Below are 26396 nucleotides of genomic sequence, written 5' to 3'. Positions count from 1 at the left end.
GCCATTTACTAACAACACCCAGAAACGCCGCCAGCTTCACTGGGCCCGAGCTCATGTAAGATGGACTGATGCGAAGTGTAAAAGTGTTCTGTGGTCTGACGAGTCCACATTTCAAATTGTTTTTGGAAACTGTGGACGTCGTGTCCTCCGGAACAGAAAGGAAAATAACCATCCGGACTGTTATAGGCGCAAAGTTGAAAAGCCAGCATCTGTGATGGTATGGGGGTGTATTAGTGCCCAAGACATGGGTAACTTACACATGTGTGAAGGCACCATTAATGCTGAAAGGTACATACAGGTGTTGGAGCAACATATGTTGCCATCCAAGCAACCTTATCATGGACGCCCCTGCTTATTTTAGCAAGACAATGCTAAGCCACGTGTTACAACAACGTGGCTTCATAGTAAAAGAGTGCGGGTACTAGACTGGCCTGCCTGTAGTCCAGACATTGAAAATGTGTGGCGCATTATGAAGCCTATAATACCACAGCGGAGACCCCCGGAATGTTGAACAACTTAAGCTGTACATCAAGCAAGAATGGGAAATAATTCCACTTCAAAATTTGGTCTCCTCAGTTCCCAAACGTTTACTGAGTGTTGTTAAAAGGAAAGGCCATGTAACACAGTGGTAAAAATGCCCATGTGCCAACTTTTTAGCAAAAAATAACAAAGTGTTTCAGTTCGAACGCTAAGTATCTTGTCTTTGCAGTCTATTCAATTGAATATAAGTTGAAAAGGATTTGCAAATCATTGTATTCTGTTTTTATTTACGAATTACACCATGTGCCAACTTCACTGGTTTGGGGTTTTGTACATTCACACTAAATGTGTGCCGTTTCATTACGAACACTCCTCTCGCACTTAAATCATAAATATGTAAAAAAATAATCCCCAATTCAGAGAAATTGTAGTAATACAGCAGTGAAGGAACTCCGACAAGCGCATTGTGTAGAAAGCAGCGTTTAATTTATGCACAGTAACACAAGCGGACATGTAAAAAGAGTTAGTCGCGACCGAATAACCGAATATTTTGACGTCAATCGATGACTTGAGCGCCATCTTGCAGTACACATGGGAAAAGTGTTTTTTGCTACAATAAATGCATTTCATCAACATCCTGCCCCCACAAATACAAAGACAAAAAATAGCAACCACTATTATCGTGTTTTTTTATATTCTTTTTTTTTTCATTTTTTTTTTTTACATAAAAATATAAAAAAGTAGTGTAATGGACTGAATCGATGCAGGCTGGTTAGTAGGCATACTGCATTTGACTTATCACTGGATCATTTTAACACTCGACACTATTATGTTTTTTTTCTGCAATTCCTTCATAGCTGAGTGGGAATAAAAGTGTCTGACTTGAAATATCTACATCCTAATTCCTGCTCGTCCCCCCCTCCCACACACCCCCCAAAAAAGGAAAAAGATGGAATGGCGTCATGCAAATGGAATTATGTAAAAGGATCGGAGTCATGCAAATCACAGGACAGCACAAACTTCCTGTCAGGGGAAGCTCACTTGTCCATTCCTTAGTAAGACACCTTTCCTTCCGAGTGTACCTCAAGGCACCTGAGAGAGTGGGCCCCTCCCTCTGTTGGCATGGCGACCAGTCAGTTGTCTGTTTTTCACTGCCAAGAGTGCCAGAGCGAGGGCGGCCACAAATCTCGATACAAAACACACAAGAAGGATTCAGTCAACATGGGACCAGAACAAAAAAAGGTTCTTTTTTTGGCAGAATTCGGGCCTAATAGTCATCGTAGGTGTTGAGGTCGCTGAAGTATGTGTTGGTGTACGTTTTCCCCGCCAACTGCGTGCTGAAGTACTTCTTGCGTTCCTCCAGAATCAGATTGTTTTTGTTGAAGGCCTGCGGGGAAAAGAGTACAGAAGGAGTTAGCGTTCATTCATAATTATTAACTGTTTTAAATGTCAAGATAAAAGCTACAAATGAAATATCAGGGCAACACTGAAAAGAAAAGCAGAATTTAAAACATTATTAGCATAACCTTACTGCAGAGGACATTTGTCTTATGCATAACATTCTTTATTATCATTTATATTTCCTAAAACAAATGTCCACTGCAGATGACATTGGTTCTCAATTCCTAATATAATAATATACTTCATTTAAATTCCTGCACAAACGTAAAGCAATATTGCAGTATAACTTTACTCCAGTTTTGTAAAATCATGACTTTATTCTGACAATATTTTCAGACTATATAACTTTTATTTTGCAATAAATAGAACCTACCTATGCAATATTTCAACCTGATTCTTGTACAATAACCTATGTATTCTTGTCAATTTATAACTTCATTCTCCAAACATGATTACTTTTGTCTCATGAAATGACTTTGTTCTTAAATCTACGCCTGTATTGTTGCAAATATTAAATCTACCACCATGTATTGTAAAATAAACTCCACTTCTTCCTACTTCTTTTCAAACATGTTAAATAGTGAAAAGGTAACCATGTAATGTTCCTTTTTAAACATGTCTGAAACAAATAAACCATAGAACATGTTAACCATATCGTTAATATTCAAACATGAATATGGCTAAACACTTAATATTTTAGCGTAATTCTTGCAAAATATTGTAACTTTTTTTTCACAAATACGGCTTTTTAAAATGTTCTCAAAACTACAACTTTTAATGTCAGTAAATGACTAATTTTCTCAGTTTTATTAGTGTTACTTTGTAATATTATGTTTATATTGTAGGAATATTTTAACATAATGTATCACTTTATTCTACTAAATGTTTTCTATTCTACTTTATTTTCAATCTTTTTTTATAAAATTACGACTTTATTGTACTTGTTTTCACTTCATAAATTAAATTTTATAAAAAAAAACCATTACAAAAATACTGAAATACCTAATTAAACTTTAATAAAAATACCCTTTTTAATATTGCAATTTTAATCATAAAAAATGTTTTAACATTTATTCTATATACATTTTTTTTATCATAAAAACTACTACTCATAAAAACTGCTACTTTCTTTCCCAGCACTGTTGTTATTGTTGTAATATTACATTTTGGGGGGGGGGGGGGGGGTAGTAAAATTTCAGACATTTTACTTAGACTGTATCATAATATTTTAACAAAATATTAAAACTTTGATCTTGAAAACATTTTAAATGTGTTTTTTCTCCCTCCTAAATCTACAACTTTGTTTTCTCATACGCTGACTTTATACTGTAAAAATTACAACTTGTTTTCGCTCCCACTGTTATTGTTTTAACATTACTTGTGGAAAGTAAATTTTTCTTAAACAGAAATTAAATAAAGATTTAAAGAAATTATGTCAAATAAAAGGAAAAAAATATAGTGTAAAAATGTTTTATTTAAACTTAATTATTGTTGAAACATGGCTTATTTTTCTCCTAAATCTACAACTTTAATCTGTAATATTTCACAGCTGTCAAATTGTTTCTTTAAACTTGTAAAATGTTTTTTCATTGTATGAATATTTCAACATAATTTATTCCTTTATTCAAATTTTTCTATTATTGCAACTTTAATCATAAAACTAAAAAATTATGTTTGCACAATTTTTATTTTCAATATATTTAGTAAAATTACAACTTTATTCTATTTTTTTTTTCATTTATTTTGGTAGATTTACATATTTGAAATTATGTAAAAAATATACAAAACTTACTTTTATCATGAAAAATATGAAAACAATACACCTCAGCTCTTGTAAAAAAAAATTGTGCTCATAATGTAACAATGCTTTTTAAAATCATTGACGATCAATATAGCAATTTCATTATAGCTTCTATTTTGTATTCTTGTGACATTACGACGTTACTCTTGTAATATTATAACTATATTCCCATACTGCTAGTTTTTTTTTTCTTTTCAGTGTGGCCCTCATACTTCTTGGTAAAAAGTGCATATATTCCAAGAAAAAAATAGATCAAGCAACTGAAATGAAAACTATTGAAAGAAGCGAGGTCAGAACTGAAGTTGAAAAGACGACAACACATCTGGCAAATTGAATTGTCTGCATGTGTCCTCCTCTTTCATCTCTAAAACCATCATTAGTTTCAAAGGCAGGCAATCAAAACCATCTAATAGGTCACTTTTTTCGATAATGAACAAGTGCGCCAGTGTAAAAACAAATTTATTGTCTTCTTCTTTTCTACTACCGCAGTTGCTGCTATGCTACTACGCTTGTTTGCATTATCTCACCTAAGGAGCAAAAGGTAAGTGTGAATATTACAATAAGCACACCAAAGTACAGCGTACATGCTGTGAAACAATTATCACTATGGATAATTAGCCGTTCGACTCCTTGAAGGCAACGACATTGGTTTCAAAAACACTAGAAATGTTTGAAAGCGAGGTCTTGGGTGGTAAAAGATGATACAACCAACATATTGTTTTTTCATATAATATTTTATTAAATATTAATACGTTGCTATGATATGCTGTAGGGTTGCACAATATAAATGATACACATTTTGGCAATGCTACTTAATGCGGTCGTTATATTTTTTCATATTTAATATTAAATTATTTTTTGCCTTTTGAACACTTTCTGCATAGTACTTATATCTGCAAGTTTTTCAATGTTATATGAGTTTAAAAAAGTATTTCAATTTAAACAAGCTCAGGCTTTCTTGAATAATTTATTTTTAGTTTACCTTGTACCAGTGAAGCCGTACTGTCATGAAACCGTACCCTTTTCTTTGCAAACTTCTAATCAATCAATCAATCAATCAATCAATCAATCAATCAATCAATCAATCAATCAATCAATCAATCAATCAATCAATCAATCAATCAATCAATCAATCAATCAATCAATATTGTGATAATGCATGTTGATGACATATTAGCTGGTTCCTGCAAAGCTGACAACAACAATGGGTTCTCAACGCACTGTTGCGTTCTCGCTAGCTGGCAGTGCTAAGCCGCTTCTTGGTTGTCAATTCTGGCCTCCATGGTGGCAAACAAACAAAGGTTTGTACAAGTAACATTATCACTGGAGGACAAGTAGTAGCTCAACATGCTGCGCTACACACCATAGGAATATAAAATAGGCTATGCTAACTGTTTAAGCTAGATATCTGTTCAGCTAGTGTGCTGTCGCCGGTCAATCCGTGAGTTTATCAAAGTGCAGTTATCAATCTCGTTTTTTTTGCCCATTTTAATTTACAATAGATATACTAGCTGTTGGGAATTTTACTGTTGTTATCATTAGAGATGTCCGACAATATTATCGGCCGATAAATGCTTAAAAATGTGATATCGGAAATTATCGGTATCGGTTTCAAAAAGTAAAATTAATTAATTTTTAAAACGCTGTTGTACGGAGCGGTACATATCCGGTAAAACACGGATATAAACCCAGTCAGCAGCCCCTCACCTCTCCCCTCTCCCCACACACAACACATGAGTTGGCGACTGTAGCATGAGAGGTTTACTGGCGACGCTTGATGACCTCATCAAACCGCCGCGAGCGGAGCATAACAACAACAAGAGTGTGTTGTTGCCGGTGCTGTAGCCGTGGCTAACAAGCGAGCTCGCTCGATGACTGACTAACGACACCATGTCTATGGTTTGGGATTATTTTAAAGTGTCTCTGACGGATAAAAAACTGGCAATTTGCAATGACTGCAAACAGTTGGTTATGCGAGGAGGAACCGAGACGTCCTCCTTTAATACGAGCAATTTGATCTCCCACCTCTTCAAGAATCATAAGGAGATACACGATGAATACAAGCGGAAGATGGATGAAAAGCAAACAGCGAAAAAAAGTAGTACCACACAGTTGTCGCTTAAAGACTCTGCAGAGAAAAAACAAAAATACAACAAAAACCACCCCGGGGCGAAAGCTCGCGTCAGGGACAACGCACGACGGTGGAGTTTGGTGTGGATAGTCTGCCCTGCATGGCGCACACTTTGCAGCTTGCAGTGAACGGAGATGCCCCGTCTTAACGCAGCATTTCAGAAGCTCCGGCACTGCTAGGCCACTTCAAGCACTCACCACTAGCTTGCAGCACATTTGTGTTACTCATACAAATACGTTAGAGCAGGGCAGATTGAGCCCAGTTTATAATTTCCTGTTATACAGAATACCAGGCAGTCTTGCAATAAAGGAGGACTATGTTATTTTTTACTTTATTACTCTAGTGTACTCTGGACTGAAGCTGTGTGCCTTCATTGTTTTTGTAGCTGTTGTTTTGAGGCATGTTTAAAAAAATAATAAAGAATAATGCACTTTCTTAGACTTAAACTTAGACTTTGTGAAAGTCAAAGTATAGTATTTCCCATAGTTGTAGTGGGTATCAGGATTATCTCAGGGAGAGCATATCCCCTAGTCCAGGGGTCGGCAACCTTTACCACTCAAAGAGCCATTTTGGCTAGTTTCACAAATTAAACAAAGTAATGGGAGCCACAAAATTTTTTTTAAAATGAAAAACACTGCATACAAAGCTTAAATGCTTTGTGCTATGTTAACCAGGGGTCTCCGACACACGCACCGGCACGCACTTTAATGTGGAAATTTGATGTTAGTGCAGACCGCGAGTTTTGAATGAATGGCGCTTGATAGCGTCATACTTGCCAACCTTCTCATTTTTCCCGGGAGACTCCCGAATATCAGAGCGTGATGACACTACATTTGGCGCCCTCTACAGCCTGCCCTAACAGTGTACCTGCTCGACCACACGTAGAATGCAATTTCAGCTTGCTCACGTAAGTGACAGCAAGGCGTACTAACTCAGCAGCCACACATCTTACACTGACGGTACCAATACCCAAAATCCCATGCAGCCCTAACTCTTCCGCTCAACCAACGCACGGAGAGGGGGGGGGGGGGGGGGGGGGTTGATGTGTGGGGGGATTTGGTGGTAGCGGGGGTGTATAATGTAGACCGGAAGAGTTAGGGCTGCATGGGATTCTGGGTAATGGTTGTGCTGTGTTTATGTTGTGTTACAGTGGGATGTTCTCCAGAAATGTGTTTTTCCATTCTTTTTTGGTGTGGGTTCACAGTGTGGCGCATATTTGTAACGTAACAATGTTAAAGTTGTTTGATACGGCTACCGTCAGTGTAAGCTGTGTGGCTGATGAGTAAGTATGCTTTGCTGTCTCCTGTGTGTGCATGTAATAACAACATGCAACATGTGGCTGGACTGGCACGCTGTATGTAAATGCTATAGAGGACAATTACTGCAGTGCAATTAGGGCACGCCCTTTATTTAGTAATTAGAGTGTAAATAGGATTATTTTTTTCCCTGGGAGTAATCTATGAAAGACACTGAGATCCATAAATCTCCTGGGAAAATCGGGGGGGTCGGCATGTATGTAGCTGAGCCGCATCAGAGTGGTCAAGGAGCCGCATGCGGCTCCGGAGCCGCGGGTTGCTGACCCCTGCCCTAGTCCAAGCTGTTGTTTTGAGGCATGTTAAAAAAATAATGCACTTTGTGACTTCAATAATAAATATGGCAGTGCCATGTTGGCATTTTTTTCCATAATTTGAGTTGAAGTTGTTCTCTTATTTTGGAAAACCTTGTAACATTGTTCAATGCATCCAGCAGGGCATCACAAAAAAATTCGGCATAATAATGTGTTAATTCCACGACCGTATATATCGGTATCGGTTGATATCGGAATCCGTAATTAAGAATTGGACAATATCGGAATATCGGATATCGGCAAAAAAGCCATTATCGAACATCTCTAGTTATCATTTATCCTTACATCCCTAATCCTGATACTGTATATATTCTTATCACAGGAGGCTGCAATATATATATATCGCGATATAGATTTTAGACAATATCGCCCATCCCTAATATGCTGTGATGCATTTTACTGAAATCATTTAATTTGCGGTAAATTGGTTCTAAATCAGCTCGTGGTAAACCTAACGGTTACATTAGAGCAAATAAATATATAATACTTAATAAATTACTGGAGATGCTTAAAGTTGAGTAGTCTCACAAAAAGGGTACTTTTTTGACAGCAGGAACATATTGAGTATGACAGTTATACTGTCATATAGAGTAAAACAACTAATTTTTGTGTTTGCAAACCTTACAAAAGATCATGTTTATAGTAAAACTCACAAATATACATTATTTCAGGCCTTATTAGACATTTTGCATGTTTGGTTTAGGAGTTATGTTGGAATTTTTTTATTGCTTTTTTTGCATTATCTCAGATTCTAAGAACATTACTGTCATATTTAGTAAATAACACATTTTTGTGTTTGCAAACCTTACAAAAGCACATGATTCTAGTAAAACACACAAATATACATTATTTCAGGCATTATTAGACATTTTGCATGTTTGGTTTAGGAGTTATGTTTGAATACATTTTTATTGCTTTTTTCGCATTATCTCAGGATTCTAAGAACATTACTGTCATATTTAGTAAAAAACACATTTTTGTGTTTGCAAACCTTACAAAAGCACACGTTTCTAGTAAAACACACAAATATACATTATTTCAGCCATAAGTAGCCATTTTGCATGTTTGGTTTAAGAGTTATGTTTAAATAACTGTTATATGGAGTGTGACAGTTATACTGTCATATTGAGTAAAAAACGAATTTGTGTATTTGCAAACCTTACAAAAGCACACGATTCTAGTAAAACTCACAAAGATACATTATTTCAGGCATTATTAGACATTATGCATGTTTGGTTTAGGAGTTATGTTTGAATACATTTTTATTGCTTTTTTCGCATTATCTCAGGGTTCTAAGAACATTACTGTCATATTGAGTAAAAACTAATTTTTGCGTTTGCAAACCTTACAAAAGCACATGTTTCTAGTAAAACACACATATATACATTATTTCAGGCATTAGTAGCCATTTTGCATGTTTGGTTTAAGAGTTATGTTTAAATAACTGTCATATTGAGTGTGACAGTTACACTGTCATATTGAGTAAAAAAAGAATTTGTGTATTTGCAAACCTTACAAAAGCACATGATTCTAGTAAAACTCACAAAGATACATTATTTCAGGCATTATTAGACATTATGCATGTTTGGTTTAGGAGTTATGTTTGAATACATTTTTATTGCTTTTTTCGCATTATCTCAGGATTCCAAGAACATTACTGTCATATTGAGTAAAAAACAAAGTTTTGTGTACTTACCAGGGCTCCGGTCATTTACTGCAGATATACAATATATCAACAGGTGACAAGATGTTATATTTCCGCTCTAGATATTTATACTTAAAAAACCAACAGGTGGCGCAAAACTCACTCACACATACCGGTAATCTATTACCTAATGAAAATATGTTTCCAATAATAGGTCTTGAAAAAGAGGGTGTGTCATATAGTCCAGATGGTCTTGTATTCAGGCTAAGATTTTGCTATAGTGGCTTTAGTGATGAACAGAGGGGCATTTAAGTCATCACACATAAAAATATGATAAAACAAGAGTGATAAACAAGCTTAATCATGCAAATGTTAGAGATATGGTAACAGTGCCTTGATACAAGCTGGAAAGAAAAGAGGGGAGGAGGCTAAGACGATCAGTACTCCAACCTGTCACGCACAGGAAGTGCCACAGGAAGTGGAAGGTGCACGATGGCGGTGGTGGGAAAGGACGAGAAAGAAGTAGTAGCAGTGGTGGTGGTTTATGTCAGAAACTTGTCGGGGAAGGTGGGGGAGTGGTCAAAAGGCGGGATGTTGTCGAGAGGTCAGAGGTTAGTAGAAAATCTCCAGGCCCCGCATGGACACCCCCATGTTAGCAGAGACTGGCTGGTGCATGGCGGGCTCGTCCAGCGGCAACAGAACCGAAACGTCAGGCTGCAAAAGGAAGGAAGGAAATAACAGCAAACTTGTTTTTGCGTCATCATTAACTTATGACACTTGAAGGGGAACTGCATTTTTGGGGGGATTTTGCCTATCCTTCACAATCATTATGAGACAAGATACAAGAGGTTTTTTTTCTTTTGCATTCTGACATGTAAAAATAATCGTGTTCTAGGTGGCTAGCAATGCAGCTAATGGGAGCAATAAACTCTACCTCTAAATCACTTTAAAAATGCACTCAAAAACCGTAAACAATATTTCATTTACGTTCCGTAACCTGTATAATAACCAAGCTGTAGCGACATTGTTATTGTAAATGGTAAATGCATACTTGCCAACCCTCCCGAATTTTCCGGGAGACTCCCGAATTTCAGCGCCTCTCCCGAAAACCTCCCGGGACAAATATTCTCCCGAAAATTTCCCGATTTCCAGTCGGAGCTGGAGGCCACGCCCCCTCCAGCTCCATGAGGACCTGAGTGACGGGTCGACAGCCTGTTTTCACGACCGCTTTCCCACAATATAAACAGCGTGCCTGCCCAATCACGTTATAACATCTACGGCTTTTAGAGAGTGCACAACTGCGCACACAACAAGGAGACAAAGCAGAAGAACGAGGAAGATACAGCCATGGCGACGCCGACGACGAGTAAGATGAAGAAATACGCTTGTAAGTTCCAAAACGAATGGAAACAAGAATTTCAGTTTATCCAGGACAGTTCGAAGGGGAAGGGGTATGCTGCCTGTAAATTTTGTAGAACAGACTTCTCCATTGAACACGGCGGCCGAACGGATATAGTCACTCATGAACAGTCAGCGAAGCACAAGGTGGCGGCAGCGCAGCACCGGTCACAGCCCAGTATTATGGGCCACCTCGCTAAATGGAGTCCCGAGGGTGTAGCATATGCCGAGACAAAGATGGCTATGCTGATAGCTGGAAGCAACATCCCGTTCTCATTTGCGGATGTCTTCAACAAATCCGTGAAGGATATGTTCCTGGATTCAGAGATTGCTCGCCAGAATGCAAATGGTGAATTCTAGCTGTAAATATACTCCTCCCCTCTTAACCACGCCCCTCCCCCAGCCACCCCTCCGTTCCACCATCTCCCGAATTCGGAGGTCTCAAGGTTGGCAAGTATGGGTAAATGGGTTGTACGTGTATAGCGCTTTTCTACCTTTTTTTTTTAAGGAACTCAAAGCGCTTTGACACTATTTTCCACATTCACCCATTCACAATTTCACACACTGATGGAGGGAGCTGCCATGCACGGCGCTAACCAGGCCCATCAGGAGCAAGGGTGAAGTGTCTTGCTCAATGACACAACGGACGTGACTAGGATGGTAGAAGGTGGGGATTGAACCAGTAACCCTCAGATTGCTGGCACGGCCACTCTCCCAACTTCGCCACGCCGTAAGAGCAAACACTGAGTAATGCTACAGTATTACGGTGCTACAGAGGGGCGGTATAGCTCGGTTGGTAGAGTGGCCGTGCCAGCAACTTGTGGGTTCCAGGTTCGATCCCCGCTTTTGCCAACCTAGTCACTGCCGTTGTGTCCTTGGGCAAGACGCTTTACCCACCTGCTCCCAGTGCCACCCACACTGGTTTAAAAATGTAACTTAGATATTGGGTTTCACAATGTAAAGTGCTTTGAGTCTCTAGAGAAAAGCGCTATATAAATATAATTCACTTCACTTCACTACGGTATTAGCCGTAAAAGCTAGCTAAGGCAGGAGATAAGCTAGCTTCTACGTCAGCTCGAAAGGCGTTTGAGTTTGTAATGCACAACACTGCGATAGAACACCAATCTGTACTGACATATCACAGTATCTGTAAAGTATTAGCCTACATTTCATGGTTTATTTGTACACAGCTGAGCTAGCCAGACAGTGTATGTACTGTAGTTGTAATAACAGGCATGACGTGCTGGGTGTATCATGATCGCTATTAAAGTGTGACTCACTCGATGGACAGTTGTGCGTTTGGTCCAGCTAGCCGGGGACGTGTCCTGTCGATTTTGGACAAGAACGCCATTTATATCGCAATAGCTTGCCTCCAAATTCCACATTTGCAGCTTCGAGTGACTTTCACCTCACTCTCTCTGCTTCCGTCTGCTCCAACGTTTCACCCTCTTCTTTGTGCTTGCTTCTATAAGCAGTAGTTCATCCTATTATATTTAGCTTCAGAAATAAAAGGTTGTGACTCCTTATTTGTCCAAAAATAGTCGTCTTAATAGTCTGTTACCAAGTCTGCCACGATTAGAACAACACATTTGTTGCCAGTAGTCGGACGTGCGTTGGAAACAGAAATTAATGCGCAGGAGAAATCAGTCCCGGAAAGGATTTAAATGATCAAATTAAGGTAAATATTGAACATATTACATATTGTTATGAACGTGTCTGTTACTACATTATATTTATAGACTTGCAGTGTGTATATAAAGTTGTTTTAGAGGGCTTTGAAGGCTACAACGGTGACTCCCATTAGCCGCATCTTCCAAGCGTTTTCTTAATAATCTTTAAACCCTAAAAAAAAGACGACACGTCACTTCTTGTCTCTCATAATGATTGTGAACAATAGGCAAAATTACAGAAAAAGTGCAGTTCCCCTTTAAGAAGTCCAGCCACATTTTGCTGCATGCTTTGAATGGGAAAGGGTCTACAAAGTAAAAAATTCATAGACAGTAGACCAAATTAAAACCTTCACATACGAGATTGCATTTGTAATTTTAAATAAATGTGGGATTACAACTGGCATTTTCAAACGTTGTATTGACACTTTTTTTTTTGGTTCTGAGGTGTTTTTGCAAAGCTCTTTAAGGAACAGATTTATAAATTTGAATTTTACTTTATAAAACAACTAATTCAGTGCAAATACAAAGTCAAAATGGTGTAACATCAAAAACTGAATGGCACTTAACAGTAACGAAAACATTGTTATGCCTGGGATGACAATGCTGTATTCTAAAATACTTCATTACTAAAAGTGGAAATTAGGCATTATTTTAGCACATTCAAAATACCCTTGGAAAACAAGCCTTTATTCATAGTTTGGAAAACAATAGCTTGGAAAACAAGCCTTTATTCATAGTTTATGTTTAATTTTATGTATTTTTGGTGTCCCGTCTATATTAATAGCCACCTGTCTGCAACTGAGCAAACTGAATTATGCTCCTGACTCTAATTGCGTGACAGATGAACGCGGCTGACACCTTCATGCCTTGATGCAATTACACTCACCGGAGCTTTGTGCTCAGCCAAAGGATTTGTTCTCCTTCACAGAGCCGCTGGCTATTTACTTTATTTTTGTTATAAAACCTATCTTGTGAATCATCTGCAACTTATCAAACCATCCCTGCACAACTAAATACAGCAATGTCACAGACCATAGAAAAGGGGATAAAAGGAGGTCTATTAGGGAGACAAAATGGACTCTATTTAACTTTTTCACTGACTAATTCTGCAGGTATGCTAATTAAAATGACTTTGTTCTTTTGTAATATATTTATCAACAATGCACAGATGGAACATATAACCTCACACGATCAATTCCAACTGCTTGTCTCAAACACAAAATGTGTGAAAACATCAATATCACTACATGACACGGCACGGCATGGATACATTTACAATATGGTGCTATTGTGTGTGTAGTAGGGTTGTACGGTATACAGGTACTTATAAAGTACCGTGGTACTAATAAATTACAAATTGTACTATTCTGCTTTTGAAAAATACCAGTACATACATACACACATACTGTACATACACACATACTGTACATATACATTCACTGTACAAACATACATACACACATACTGTACATATACATTCACTGTACAAACACATATATGGGGACGGCGTGGCGAAGTTGATTGAGTGGCCGTGCCAGCAATCGGAGGGTTGCTGGTTACTGGGGTTCAATCCCCACCTTCTACCATCCTAGTCACGTCCGTTGTGTCCTTGGGCAAGACACTTCACCCTTGCTCCTGATGGGTGCTGGTAGCGCCTTGCATGGCAGCTCCCTCCATCAGTGTGTGAATGTGTGTGTGAATGGGTGAATGTGGAAATACTGTCAAAGCGCTTTGAGTACCTTGAAGGTAGAAAAGCGCTATACAAGTATAACCCATTTATCATTTATCATTTATATACACATACTGTACATATACAACCATATATGCATACATACAATCATGCATATAATCACTTTTCATCAAACATATATTAACGTTGTTGCCCTAGGGCAGGGGTGGGCAATTAATTTTTACCGGGGGCCGCATGAGCAACCCGAGCACTGCTGGAGGGCCACATCGACAATATTTCAATTAAATTTTGCTCAATATTATTTTTGATACATACCGTAAGATAAATAATAATAATAATTAATAATAATAGTAATACTTCAACATAGTGTGTGTAACAGCATTCCATGACTAATATAAATAAATTAACATTAATAATAAATGACAGTAAAATAAGCACACGTATGACTGAGGAGTCATAGTGTAACTTTGTGTGGTGTTTGAGTTGTCCGACTTTTTGTGTGGCCATAAACGCACCAGTGGTTTAGTGCTATGCGTGTTGGTGACAGATGACAAGTTGGTTTTGGCCTGGTTTGTACGGCAGAAAATGACTAGTTTTTCGAGATAGAAGTGTTTTACTTATGTTTTTGGTGTGGTTCTGGCCGAATATAAACAGTTTTGCTCAATAAAGTGATCGATATAATTCCTGGCCTCGAAGCATCTCGATAGACGTTACAATAATTGAACGGTGTTCAATTAAACGGTGTTGACGAACACCGTTAGGACCACTTGTTGTCACTGTCACTCAAAGTTGCATTGCAAAATTACATAGAATAAATATGTTTATTTTGTTTAGAATTCAGATGGGATTTGATTTGGTGCGCGGCATATATTTGCTGCGCGCAGCAGACGCTTGCAGTGTGCAATTGCGCAGGCACGCACCTTAGAGGGAACGTTGCATGGCAGTCCATGTCTTGTTGGAAACACGCCATTTTTCATCAACTTTTCTCTTTTTAGCGTCTCGGTTGTAAACCGTGCATCACTTGTCGCTGAATGTGCACCTTCACTCGCAGGTTACACACGGACACACGCCCATAAATAATACTTTTCAAAATAAAAGCAGCACAGTTGTATTGCGCGCACGACATAGATGTTTTTTCAACTTTATTTTGTAATTAATGATTGCAGCTGTTCACATTCACTCACAATCACGCACACGCATACGTCCACACGGAAGTAATACAAATAACGATTTTCAAAAACAAAAGCAGCACTGTTGTATTGCACACTCGACATAGATACTTTTTAAAATTTATTTTGTAATTTATAATTGGCCTCACGCGGGCCGGACAGGGACGCACAAAGGGCCGGATGCGGCCCGCGGGCCGCAGAATGCCCAGGTCTGCCCTAGGGGAAACTGGGTAACACATGGCACACTGACAACGCTTTACCTATTGGTGCTATAACAATCTACAAGGTTAATACAGTTCGCTTCTCTTTCTTCCCCTCCATTTATCCGCTTTCTTTTGTATTTCAAGTTATCATAACATATATGTATTGTTGCATTTGAAACAATTGTATTGTTGATAATAGAGGTAATTATTGTTATTATTCATTATCAATAGTGCTATTTCTATTGGTATTTGTATTGCTTCATTCGTAGTGTACCGTATTTTCCGCACTATAAGGCGCACCTAAAAACCCCCAATTTTCTCAAAAGCTGACAGTGCGCCTTATAATCCGGTGCGCCTTATATATGGACCAATATTGAGCCACAACAGGTCTCGCAACTAAGGTAAGCAGCCGCCGACTTAATTTTCCCCCGTAGAAGAAGCGCATGCTGGGATATATGACTGCGCGAGGCGTGCCGTTTCATTTCCATTTGTGTGTTTATGTAAAGACCCCAAAATGGCTCCTATTAAGAGACACGCTTACGACGCAGAGTTTAAACTCAAGGCCCGGGGTCCCCAAACTTTTTGACTCGGGGGCCGCATTGGGTTAAAACAATTTGGCCGGGGGCCGGGCTGAATATATATATATATATATATATATATATATATATATATATATATAGCGCACTTTCCGCGCATGCAATGATGTCACATTATCGATGAGAAAATGCATTTTTAGACAATATGATTTGCCTGAGCGGCTAGGAGACACCGTGAGCAGCAAGCGGTACAAAGTGAATAAGACATTTTTTTTTTTAAACTTGGGACTTCCCGCGGGCCTGATTTTGGACGCTGGCGGGCCGTAGTTTGGGGACCCCTGCTCAAGGCGATCAGTCACACAGTAGAACACGGGAACAGAGCAGCAGCGAGATAATTTAACATTGTCACTGAACTGCTAGACAACTGACTCGATTAATGACGACTTCGACGAGACTGAGCCGGGCATGTTGGATGCCGTATTCGCCCAACTGTTTAATTCGGACACGGAAGAAGAAGAATTTGAGGGATTCGTGGATGAGGAATAACTTCATAAAGTGAGCTTTACATGTTTATTTTGTGTGTTGTGTTGTGTGACATTAACGTTTGAGCAACGTTGAGTTATTGATATTGTTATTGCTTTGCACTATTTTGAGTGTTACTATACTATGATTGCACTAATGTTTGATTTACCGTAACAGTATCACTGTTTTGTACGTGTTTATTGAATCGAGGAAAAGTTCCCCTCCACTATGTGATATAAATGTTGCACTACATGTTATACCTTGCTGTTGTTAAAAGATAAACAAAACACCACGTCACTGACTTTACCTCGGGGAAAATAATAAAACAGCTGTTTATTCATTTTGGGAGTGAACGGAGTTGAGTTGAGTTGAGTTGAGTTTGAGTTTATTTCGAACATGCAAGCATACAACATGATAGAAAAATTTCCAGTTTCTCTTTTCAACATGTTCGAAAAGGAGTAGGAAGAAGCAGAGCTTATTTAATCCTACCCCTTTTCTTTACATAACAGTTGCAAAACTTTTTGTTCACTTCCTGTTCACAATTTTTTCACAATAAACTCCATAAGTAATCACAATAAAAATAAATAAATAAATAATAGTAAGAATTTAATAATAATAATTGGTGAAGTAAGTCATATTTCATATGATGAGATAAGTAAGACTACTTTAAGAATGAATGAATGGATGGATGAAATACATTGAGAATGTTTGTCATGGTTCTTCTTCTTTGTACTTTGTAAACACTTTAAGTTTGAAGAGTTTCTTGAAGTGCATCATATTAGTACATTGTTTGATTGCTTTGCTTAATCCATTCCATAATTTAATTCCACATACTGATATACTGAAGGTCTTAAGTGTTGTACGTGCAAACAAATGTTTTAAATTCCGTTTTTCTCTAAGATTATATTTCTCCTCTTTTTTTGAGAAGAATTGTTGTATATTCTTGGGTAGCAGGTTATAGTTTGCTTTGTGCATAATTTTAGCTGTTTGCAAATTCACTATGTCGTGGAATTTCAGTATTTTTGATTCAATAAATAAAGGGTTTGTATGTTCTCTATATCCAACATTATGTATTATTCTAACTGATCTTTTTTGTAACACCGTTAATGAATGAAGTGTACTTTTGTAATTATTTCCCCATATTTCTACACAGTAGCTCAGATATGGTAACACTAGTGAGCAGTAGAGAATATGAAGGGATTTTTGGTCTAGAACATGTTTTGCTTTATTCATTATTGACGTGTTTCTTGCAACTTTATGTTGTATATTTTTTACGTGAGATTTCCAGTTCAATTTATCATCAATCATTATACCTAAAAATTTGGTTTCATTTACTCTTTCAACTTCTATTCCGTCTATTTGTATTTGTGTTTGACTTTCTCTTCTACTGTTACCAAATAGCATTATTTTAGTTTTACTAAGATTCAACGATAGTCTGTTTTTGTCAAACCATCTTTTTAATTTGTTAATTTCTTCTGTTATTATTTGTATTATCTCCTGTGTGTTCTCTCCTGAACAAAACGCTGTTGTATCATCCGCAAATAATACTAACTTTAAATCTTTTGTAACTTTACAAATGTCATTTATATAGAGATTGAATAATTTAGGTCCTAGTATTGATCCCTGAGGTACACCACAGGATATATTTAGCGTTGTAGACGTGTGTTCGCCTAGCTTCACGTATTGTTTCCTGTTCGTTAGATAACCTCTTATCCAGTTTAAGACTAACCCTCTGATGCCATATCGTTCTAGTTTTTTGATTAAAATATTGTGATTAATTGTGTCAAATGCTTTAGTTAGATCCATAAAAACCGCTGCCGCACATTTTTTTACTATCTATTGCATTGGTAATTTCTTCTGTAATTTCAATTAAAGCCATTGAAGTTGAAACATTATCTCTGTATCCATATTGGTTCTCTTCGAGTATTCTATTTTTTATTTATGAAACTTTCTAATCTGTTATTGAACAGTTTTTCAATGATTTTAGAAAATTGTGGAAGTAGAGAAACAGGTCTATAATTTGTAAATTGATGTTTGTCTCCAGTCTTATAAATTGGTGCAACTTTAGCTATTTTCATTTTGTTTGGAAATGTACCTGTTTGAAATGATAGGTTACTAATATACATTAATGGTCCTGAGATCTCTTCAATAACCTTTTTTATCGTTTCCATATCAATTTCGTTACAATCAGTTGAAGTCTTAGATTTACATTTTTTTGCGATTGTAACTATTTCCTCCTGTGTCACATTACTGAGGAACATGGAGTTGGGATTTCGCTCTATGGTATCATTATAGTCCTCAATTGGAACTGGGTCTGGAATCCTTTCTTCCAATTTTGGTCCAATATTTACAAAATAATTATTGAAGCTTTCAATTACTTCCTTTATGTTGTCATTTTTTAAATTTTCATCCAAGAAGTATTGAGGGTAGTCCCTCTTAGTTCCATTTTTAATAATGCTATTGAGGATGCCCCATGTTGCTCTCATATTATTTTTGTTCCTGTCCAATAATTCACTGTAATATTCTTTTCTACATGATCGTAGTATGTCTGTTAACTTGTTTTTATACTTTTTGTACTTAATTTCTGCCTCTATAGTTCTTTGTGCTATAAATTTTCTATATAGTGTATTCTTCTTCTTACAAGCATTTTTTAATCCTTTTGTCATCCATGGTTGTTATTCTTTCTCTGCTTGTTACTGAGTTGTATCCATGGACAATGTTTGTCATAAAGTATTATGAACTTGTTTAAGAAATGTTCATATGCTTCATCAACCTCTTTTTCATTATACACATTGTCCCAATCTTGCTTTTGTAGCTCAATTTTGAAGGCAGTCATCCTCTTCTCTGTGCATAGTCTTCGAAATGTCCTTTTGTCTTCCATGTTCTTCTTGTAGTGTCCATCATATATTGTAAAAACTGGCAGATGATCACTAACGTCGGTTATAAGTAGACCACTTGTAGTGTTATTATCAAAATCATTGGTAAAAATATTATCAATAAGCGTGGCACAGTGTGCTGTGATTCTGCTTGGCTTTGTGATTTTAGGATATAGACTGATGCTGTACATTGTATCAATAGACTTTTGCTTGTTGGGGTTCAATAAGTCAATATTAAAGTCACCACATAAGAACATTATTCTTTGACCATTGTCCATGTAAGTTGCCTTGATCCATTCTTCAAATGTTTCTATACTTGACTTAGGTGATCTATATATACAACTGATGAATATGTTTTTGCTTTTTTCCAGACATATTTCAATGGTTATACATTCTAAGATATTATCTATAGCAAATGACATGTTTTTTACCACTTTGTAGTTCAGGTTCTTCATCACGTACACAGCTACTCCTCCTCCATTTTTGTTGGTTCTGTTGATGTAGTTTAGTTCATATCCCTCCAGATCAAAATCTATTCCTTTTTTATCATCAATCCATGTTTCTGTGACAGCAATCACTTTGAATGGTTCGTTGATGTGTTCCAAAAAGTTCTTAATGTTGTTGTAATTTGCATACAAGCTTCTGCTATTAAAATGAATAATTGACAATTTGTTATCACATTCAATGTTGCTTGTATATTGATCATCTGTATAATAAAAACAACTATTACTGATGTGGGAGAAAAAAATTGTATCTGGATCTATATCATTTTCCAAATCTTGGTTTTTGTGATCTTTGTTGCAGAAATTTTTTAGTTCCATATTTTCTTGTTCAACAATCTTTGATGTTGTTTCAATAATCTCTATAAGTGTAGGTGGATGCAATCCTGAATCTAGGTCCTCTTGTTTAGTCGTCCCTTGGAACATAGTAGTGTCGATGCTGAATTTAGGTGCTTGTTTTCTGTCAGAGTCCATTATCATCGTTGTTGTGGTAGCTGTGTAAACTTTAAAAATTGTCCAGGTCCTTGATGTCATGGACAACAATTACTCTTGCTTCTGGACCTCCATTCAGCTTGATGTAGATTTTACAGTTGGCGCTCCAAGTTCCCTGGATTTTTCCTTGCTTTCTCAAGTCGCGTGCTTTCTTGGCGATTCCAGCATTGCGTTTTGTGAGATGCTCATTCATGTACACATTTGTTCCCTTCAGCTTCTTTCCCTGTCTCAGCAATGCCATTTTAGATTTTCTGTTTACGAGTTTCACGAGCACGACTGGAGTGGCGTTGTTGTTTCTTCCGTTCAGTGGGATGCATGTTTCGATGGTATTAATGTCAATTTCAATTTCTTTTGATTGCAGAAAGTTGACCACTTGCTGTTCTGCTGAGATCATATCCATTTCATCTGGTTCACCTTCATTATTCACAGCTTTCGCATAGGATCTTGGTTTAATTCGGTGCCCTGTCACAATGATATCATTCATTCGTTTATCCTGATCCATTTCATCTATGATGTTCCTCAGCATGTTGTTGTCTTCTTGAAGGATCTTCATTTGTTTGCTCATTTCAGTGGCTTCTTTATTTCTGGAGTTGTTCTCTTTTTTCATTTCTTTAATTTCTTCTTTCATTTCTTTCATATCCTCTTTCCATCCATCCATCAATTCTTCCCATTTTTCTATCATTTCTTCTTTAAATTCCTGGAGTATTTTTTGTAGTATCCCTTCTTGAATCCCATCATGTCCTGTGCCCAGCTTCAAATCAGTCTTTCCAGTCAATCCTTTAACTTTCGGCATCGCAGCAGTCACTGACGTCAGCGCCTCTTATGTCTTAAGGGCAGTTACTTCTTTAGCGACTTGCGGCACTTTTAACTTGTTTTTTCAACAATTTCGTACCTTGCGTCGTTCAGAGATCAATTTGAGGTGTCAGCCTGTCAACTTATATCACTCTGCGACGTCGGGATCACTTTAAAACAGCTGTAAGCTCGCCGTAGCTTTTGGTTGCTAGGCAACCGCTTTGAACTGCGGGAGGCGCCTTTGGCTTGAGGCTAACGGCTCTTCCACTCGCCTTATTTCAGCGTATCGGTGCCTCTCAACTGACCAAAATCAGATCGAAGATGCCAGGTGACTCTCCTGTGGCTGTGATCGCAAATCAGTGGTCAAATCAGTGGTCAAAATCTTCAGACTTAACAAAAACTCCGGTAGCAGAAGCGGAGCTTTTTTTCTTTGCGTCCTTTCTCATTGACAGGAAGTGACGTGCGCTTCTGAGTTGTCAGAACGCTGGTTTGTAATCTATTAATAAAGTTTGACTGACCTATCTGACTGTTTTGTTGACATTCCCTTTAGCGCAGCTCCATCTAATGGATGCATAACGTAACCCCAGCCTCTACTGTAGCGTCTATTCTATGCACCTAATAATGCGGTGCGTCTTATAATGCGGTGCGCCTTATATATAAAACAAAGTTTTAAAATAGGACTTTCATTGAAGGTGCGCCTTATAATCCGAAGCGCCTTATAGTGCGGAAAATACGGTAATAATGTTCATTGTCATTTCTGTATTTTTAATATTTATTTCACTAACTGCTTCTTTGCTATCACTTTTACCATCATATTTGTACATATCCTATTCGCTGATGATGTTTTGTTGTTGTTGTTGTCTCTCTGTCTTATCCCCGCAATTTCCCCCTTTGTATTCCTTTTCTTCTCATTCTATCCCCTCCTGCTCCGGCCCGGCTGCACCAAACGATAATATAAATCCATTTAATAAAGTCAAATACAAATAAGGCAACAAGATAAGTATCCCATACTTCTCTTTTGTAAAGTAAATTTCTACAGCCGATATGGGCATCTACATCAACTATAAAAAAATAAAAAATACCAGTACTTAATTTTTTTTCATCAACATGATTGTTCGTCAACTTGCAAGCAGAAACAGTGTGAAGACAGAAAAGGGAGAATGGATGTATTTTGGGTTTGAACCTATTGATAAAGGTGGAGCTGTAAACACTGAAGCGCTGCTCCGCAAGCGGTGCTCTAAAACATAGCCAGCTAGCTAGTGGCCAATGTTTCTCCGTAGTGTTTTAGCTACTTTTAAATCACTAATCCTAGCCTGTATGGCAACAAATAAAGTAAGTTTCTTCCAAATATCCTTCCTGCAGGATGAGGAATAACTAATCATGCTTCACTACACACGAGAATACAATAGCTCACCACTAACAGCAATCTAGTGCTCCTCAATGTAAACAAAAGAGTGGGTCGACGCAGATATCGAGTAGAACGATAGCAAGTATAAGAGCCGTAGTTTATATTGCAATGATTACATCGAGATTTTTTTTATTAGCGCAGTCTTTTTTTCCTTACAATCTCAGGAAATACGTCACTGAACGCATGAGGACTTTATATTTGACCAATGTATGACCTTGCAACTACTTGGTATCGGGTCTATACCCAAATGTGTGGTATCACCCAAAACTAATGTAAAGCATCCAAACAACAGAAGAATAAGTGTTTATTACATTTGAACAGAAATGTAGATGAAACATGTTAAAACAGAAATAACGGGATAATAACAGTCAATGAATAAAGAGATAAATAATACATTTTCTACCGCTTGTCACTCCAATTTGACAAAATAATACAGCGAGAAATGACACAATATGTTACTGCATATGTCAGCAGCCAATTAGGAGCCTTTGTAACCCATTTGCTTATGCACCACTAAAAGTGAAGTTGCCTACTATGTTTACTATTTTATTTCATGACAAAATTGTTCTTTCATTGCAAAAAAACCCCCCGCATGTTTAATGTACCATAACATTTTTTTGTTAAAGTAAAGTCAATAATGCAATTTTTTGCGGTCGCCTGTATTTGGAAAAGTATCGACAAGTATGAAATACATTTTGGTACCGGTACCAAATATAATAAACGTCTCAAAGGGCTGCACAGGCCACAACGACACTGATCCTAGGAAGAAGCAAGCTTATTAAATCCTTTTCCTTTTCCATACTTACATACTTACACATTATTCACTTCCTGTTCTTAGTTTGTACACAATTTATATCAGTGCCTTCAAATACAGTTCTCTTCATAAATAGTTAAGTCTGTTTTGATTTACTTAATGAGATGTCTATTTTTTTATTTTCAATAAGTTCAAGAGGTTTGTTATAATTCTTTCTCCTTTTACTTTGTAAACACCTTTTGTTTGAACAGTTTCTTAAACGGCATCATATTAGAAAATGTTTGACTTCTTTGCTTAAATCATCTCCACATACTGATATGTTAAAGGTTTTAAGTGTTGTGCGTGCATACAAATGTTTGAAGTTATAGTTTCTCAAAAGTTGTATTTCTCCTCTTATATTGTGAAAAAAAGCACATTCTTTGGTAGCAGGTTAACGTTTGCTATGTGCAAAATTTTAGCAGTTGGAAAATGCACCAAATTGTTGAAATTCAATATTTTGGATTTAATAAATCAAGAGTTTGTATGTTCTCTATATCCAAATTATTCGAACTGATATTTTTTGTAACACAATTAGTGAATGTAATGTACTTTTGTAGTTATTTCCGTATATTTCTACACAATAACAAATGGTAACACTACCGACCAGTAGAGTATATGGAGTAAATTTTGGTCTAGGACATATTTTGCTTTGTTCATGATGTAAATATTTATTGCCACCTTCTGTTGTATATTTTTTATGATTTTTTATGTTCATTTCATCATCTATTATTACACCCAAATATCTGATTTTATTTTACTCTGTCTATTTGTATTTGTGTTTGACTTTCTCTCCTGCTGTTTCCAAATAGCATTATTTTAGTTTTACTGAGATTCAAAGATAGTCTGTTTTTGTCAAACCATTTCTTTAATTTATTGTTTTTTTCTGTTTTTATTTATATTAGCTTCTGTGTGTTCTCTCCTGAACATAATGCATAATGTGTTGTCTGCAAATAGTACTAACTTGAAGTCCTTTGTAACTTTACAAATGCTGTTTATATAAACATTTAACAATTTTGGTGCCAGTATTGATCCCTGGGGTACGCAGCAAGATATTTTTAGTGCTGTTGACATATCATATTTCACCTAGCTTCACGTATTGCTTTCTGCTGGTTAAGTAGCTTCTTACCCAGTTCAAGACCCAGTGGCGGGCTGTGCGTTTCCCACCTAGGCCTTCAGTGATGTCCGCCTTCAATGATTACCTCTCAAAATACCATCATTGATGTTACCATATGACCATTGCTGGAGAAATACTATACAGGAACACATTTACTGGGCATTAAACCACATTAACAGTGTACAAAACGATTTATTGGCTGGCGCATTTAAAAGTCAATAAACCCGCATCAGCAATTAAAACATATTTTATGTGGTACTGTCAAAGTTTAAATTGCAAAAAACATATTAAACGTGAAAAAAATAAAGCAATACAATATATTAACTCACAATTTGTAAAGCCCATTCGACGCCGTATAAGCCGTCTTACAAGATGTAGTTTGTCTTTAAATATCCTTCTTGAAAACGGCCTTGCAAATATACGTGTTGTCTTGTCTAATCATAAAAGATGCAGACGAGGCGTGTTGGCTCACTTCTTAAAGTTTACCCCACAGCGTGCTCGTCAATAACATGTAGTATGGCTACATTCAACCTAAACGGGGCTACTGCGCATGCTCTTCACTACTGTGGCATGCTGGGTAATGGAGTTCTTATGTTACCTAGCTCATAACATCACTATATATCTGCCTTAGAAGGCCTTACTGACAACAACTCGTGATCTGATTGGCTATTGCAACTGTTTGTCAAATGTGTATGTCCGTTCACTTACAGTGCACGGACGCCCGCATTGTTGATTCTGAAGGCCTCTGGCAGATTTCATACGGCATGGCAACATAAGCTAGCTGAATTCTGATTGGATACAAACTAAAACTAAAAACAACAGCGCTGGAAGGAGCATACTATGACATGAAGAGAATATGTATACTTTTAGATATTTAGGGAAAGCAAACAAAACATTACTTTTCTCTTTAATTATGATTATGATTTCTGGTTATGTTAGGCCAGCAGAGAAGACCAAGAGAAGGCCTTGTCAAGACCAGTCCTCTGATGTCATACCGTTCAAATTTTTAGATGACATTAAAGTTAAAGTTAAGTTAAAGTACCAATGATTGTCACACACACACTAGCTGTGGTGAAATGTGTTCTCTGCATTTGACCCATCACCTTGTTCACCCCCTGGGAGGTGAGGGGTGAGCAGTGAGCAGCAGCGGTGGCCGCGCCCAGGAATCATTTTTGGTGATTTAACCCCGAATTCCAACCGTGGATGCTGAGTGCCAAGCAGGGAGGTAAGATTAAGATATTATGATTAACTGTGTCAAATGCTTTAGTTAGATCCATAAACACTGCAGTTGCACACTGTTTGCCATCTATTGAGTTGGTAATTTTCCTCAGTTAAAGTTGTAACTGATCCCGACAGTAACACTTTTGCTGCTTTTTCCTTCACTCTATTGTACATTGCTTGATTGTACGAACGCATCAGTTGGCGCGAGACACTAACAAACAACAATACTTTTAAGAATGTCGCCCATGAGAAGGATCTACTATGGAGGGCAGTAAGAAAATGGGCCGCATTGCAGCAAAGTGGAGGCTGGAGTTGAATACTGCATGGTCCACAGCGGTTTACAGCACAAATATGGTGAATTCTTTGTATACTGCACACACACCCCAAAGTGGTTCAGTTTCCAAACTATACATTAAGGCAGTGTTTTTCAACCACTGTGCACACTAGTGTGCCGCGAGATACAGTCTGGTGTTCCGTGGGTATTTATGTAATTTCACCTAATTGGGTTAAAAATTGGTACATTTTAAATCTACTTTATACTTCTTCTTGTGCCCTTGTGTGCACGATCCTTTCCATCCTTATCCTTTCCATACTTTGTAACTGAGCTACTGTGTGGAAAATTTTCCCTTGTGGATCATTAAAGTTTGTATAAGCCTAAGTCTAAAAATCTTTTTTTGCAAACCAGCAATTATAATCCGCAAATAATGTGCCGTTGTTGACTGTCTGTGCAGTCTGGAGCTCGGCAGACTAACCATGTAATACTCTTCCATATCAGTAGGTGGCAGCAGGTAGCTAATTGCTCTGTAGGTGTCGGGAACATGGTTTGTCATGATCACAATATGCAGACGACAGCGGGAGGCAGCGTGCAGGTAAAAAGGTATCTAATGCTTAAACCAAAAATAAACAAAAGGTGAGTGCCCCTAAGAA

The 26396-nt window shown here is 37.4% G+C and overlaps 1 protein-coding gene across 10 annotated transcripts in view; it reads right to left on the bottom strand.

Annotated features, from left to right (window-relative positions):
- Positions 1 to 925: 925 nt before the first annotated feature.
- sema5a (sema domain, seven thrombospondin repeats (type 1 and type 1-like), transmembrane domain (TM) and short cytoplasmic domain, (semaphorin) 5A) overlaps positions 926 to 26396 on the bottom strand; it is a 476735-nt gene continuing 451264 nt past the window's right edge. For 8 of the 10 annotated variants that reach the window (XM_062021096.1, XM_062021098.1, XM_062021095.1 and 5 more), the window contains one exon: positions 926 to 1867. In XM_062021096.1, coding sequence (XP_061877080.1) covers positions 1748 to 1867 — 120 coding nt within the window. In that variant the 3' untranslated portion in view covers positions 926 to 1747. Of the gene's footprint in view, positions 1868 to 9535; positions 9800 to 26396 lie in introns of all 10 variants that reach the window. The other 2 variants (XR_009821170.1, XR_009821171.1) reach the window with 2 other exon arrangements.

The sequence above is a fragment of the Entelurus aequoreus genome, linkage group LG15 (genome assembly GCF_033978785.1).
Source record: "Entelurus aequoreus isolate RoL-2023_Sb linkage group LG15, RoL_Eaeq_v1.1, whole genome shotgun sequence".
Taxonomy (NCBI): Eukaryota; Metazoa; Chordata; class Actinopteri; order Syngnathiformes; family Syngnathidae; genus Entelurus; species Entelurus aequoreus.
Note: the sequence above shows the minus strand (reverse complement) of the source record. Positions and strands in the feature narration are given on the sequence as shown.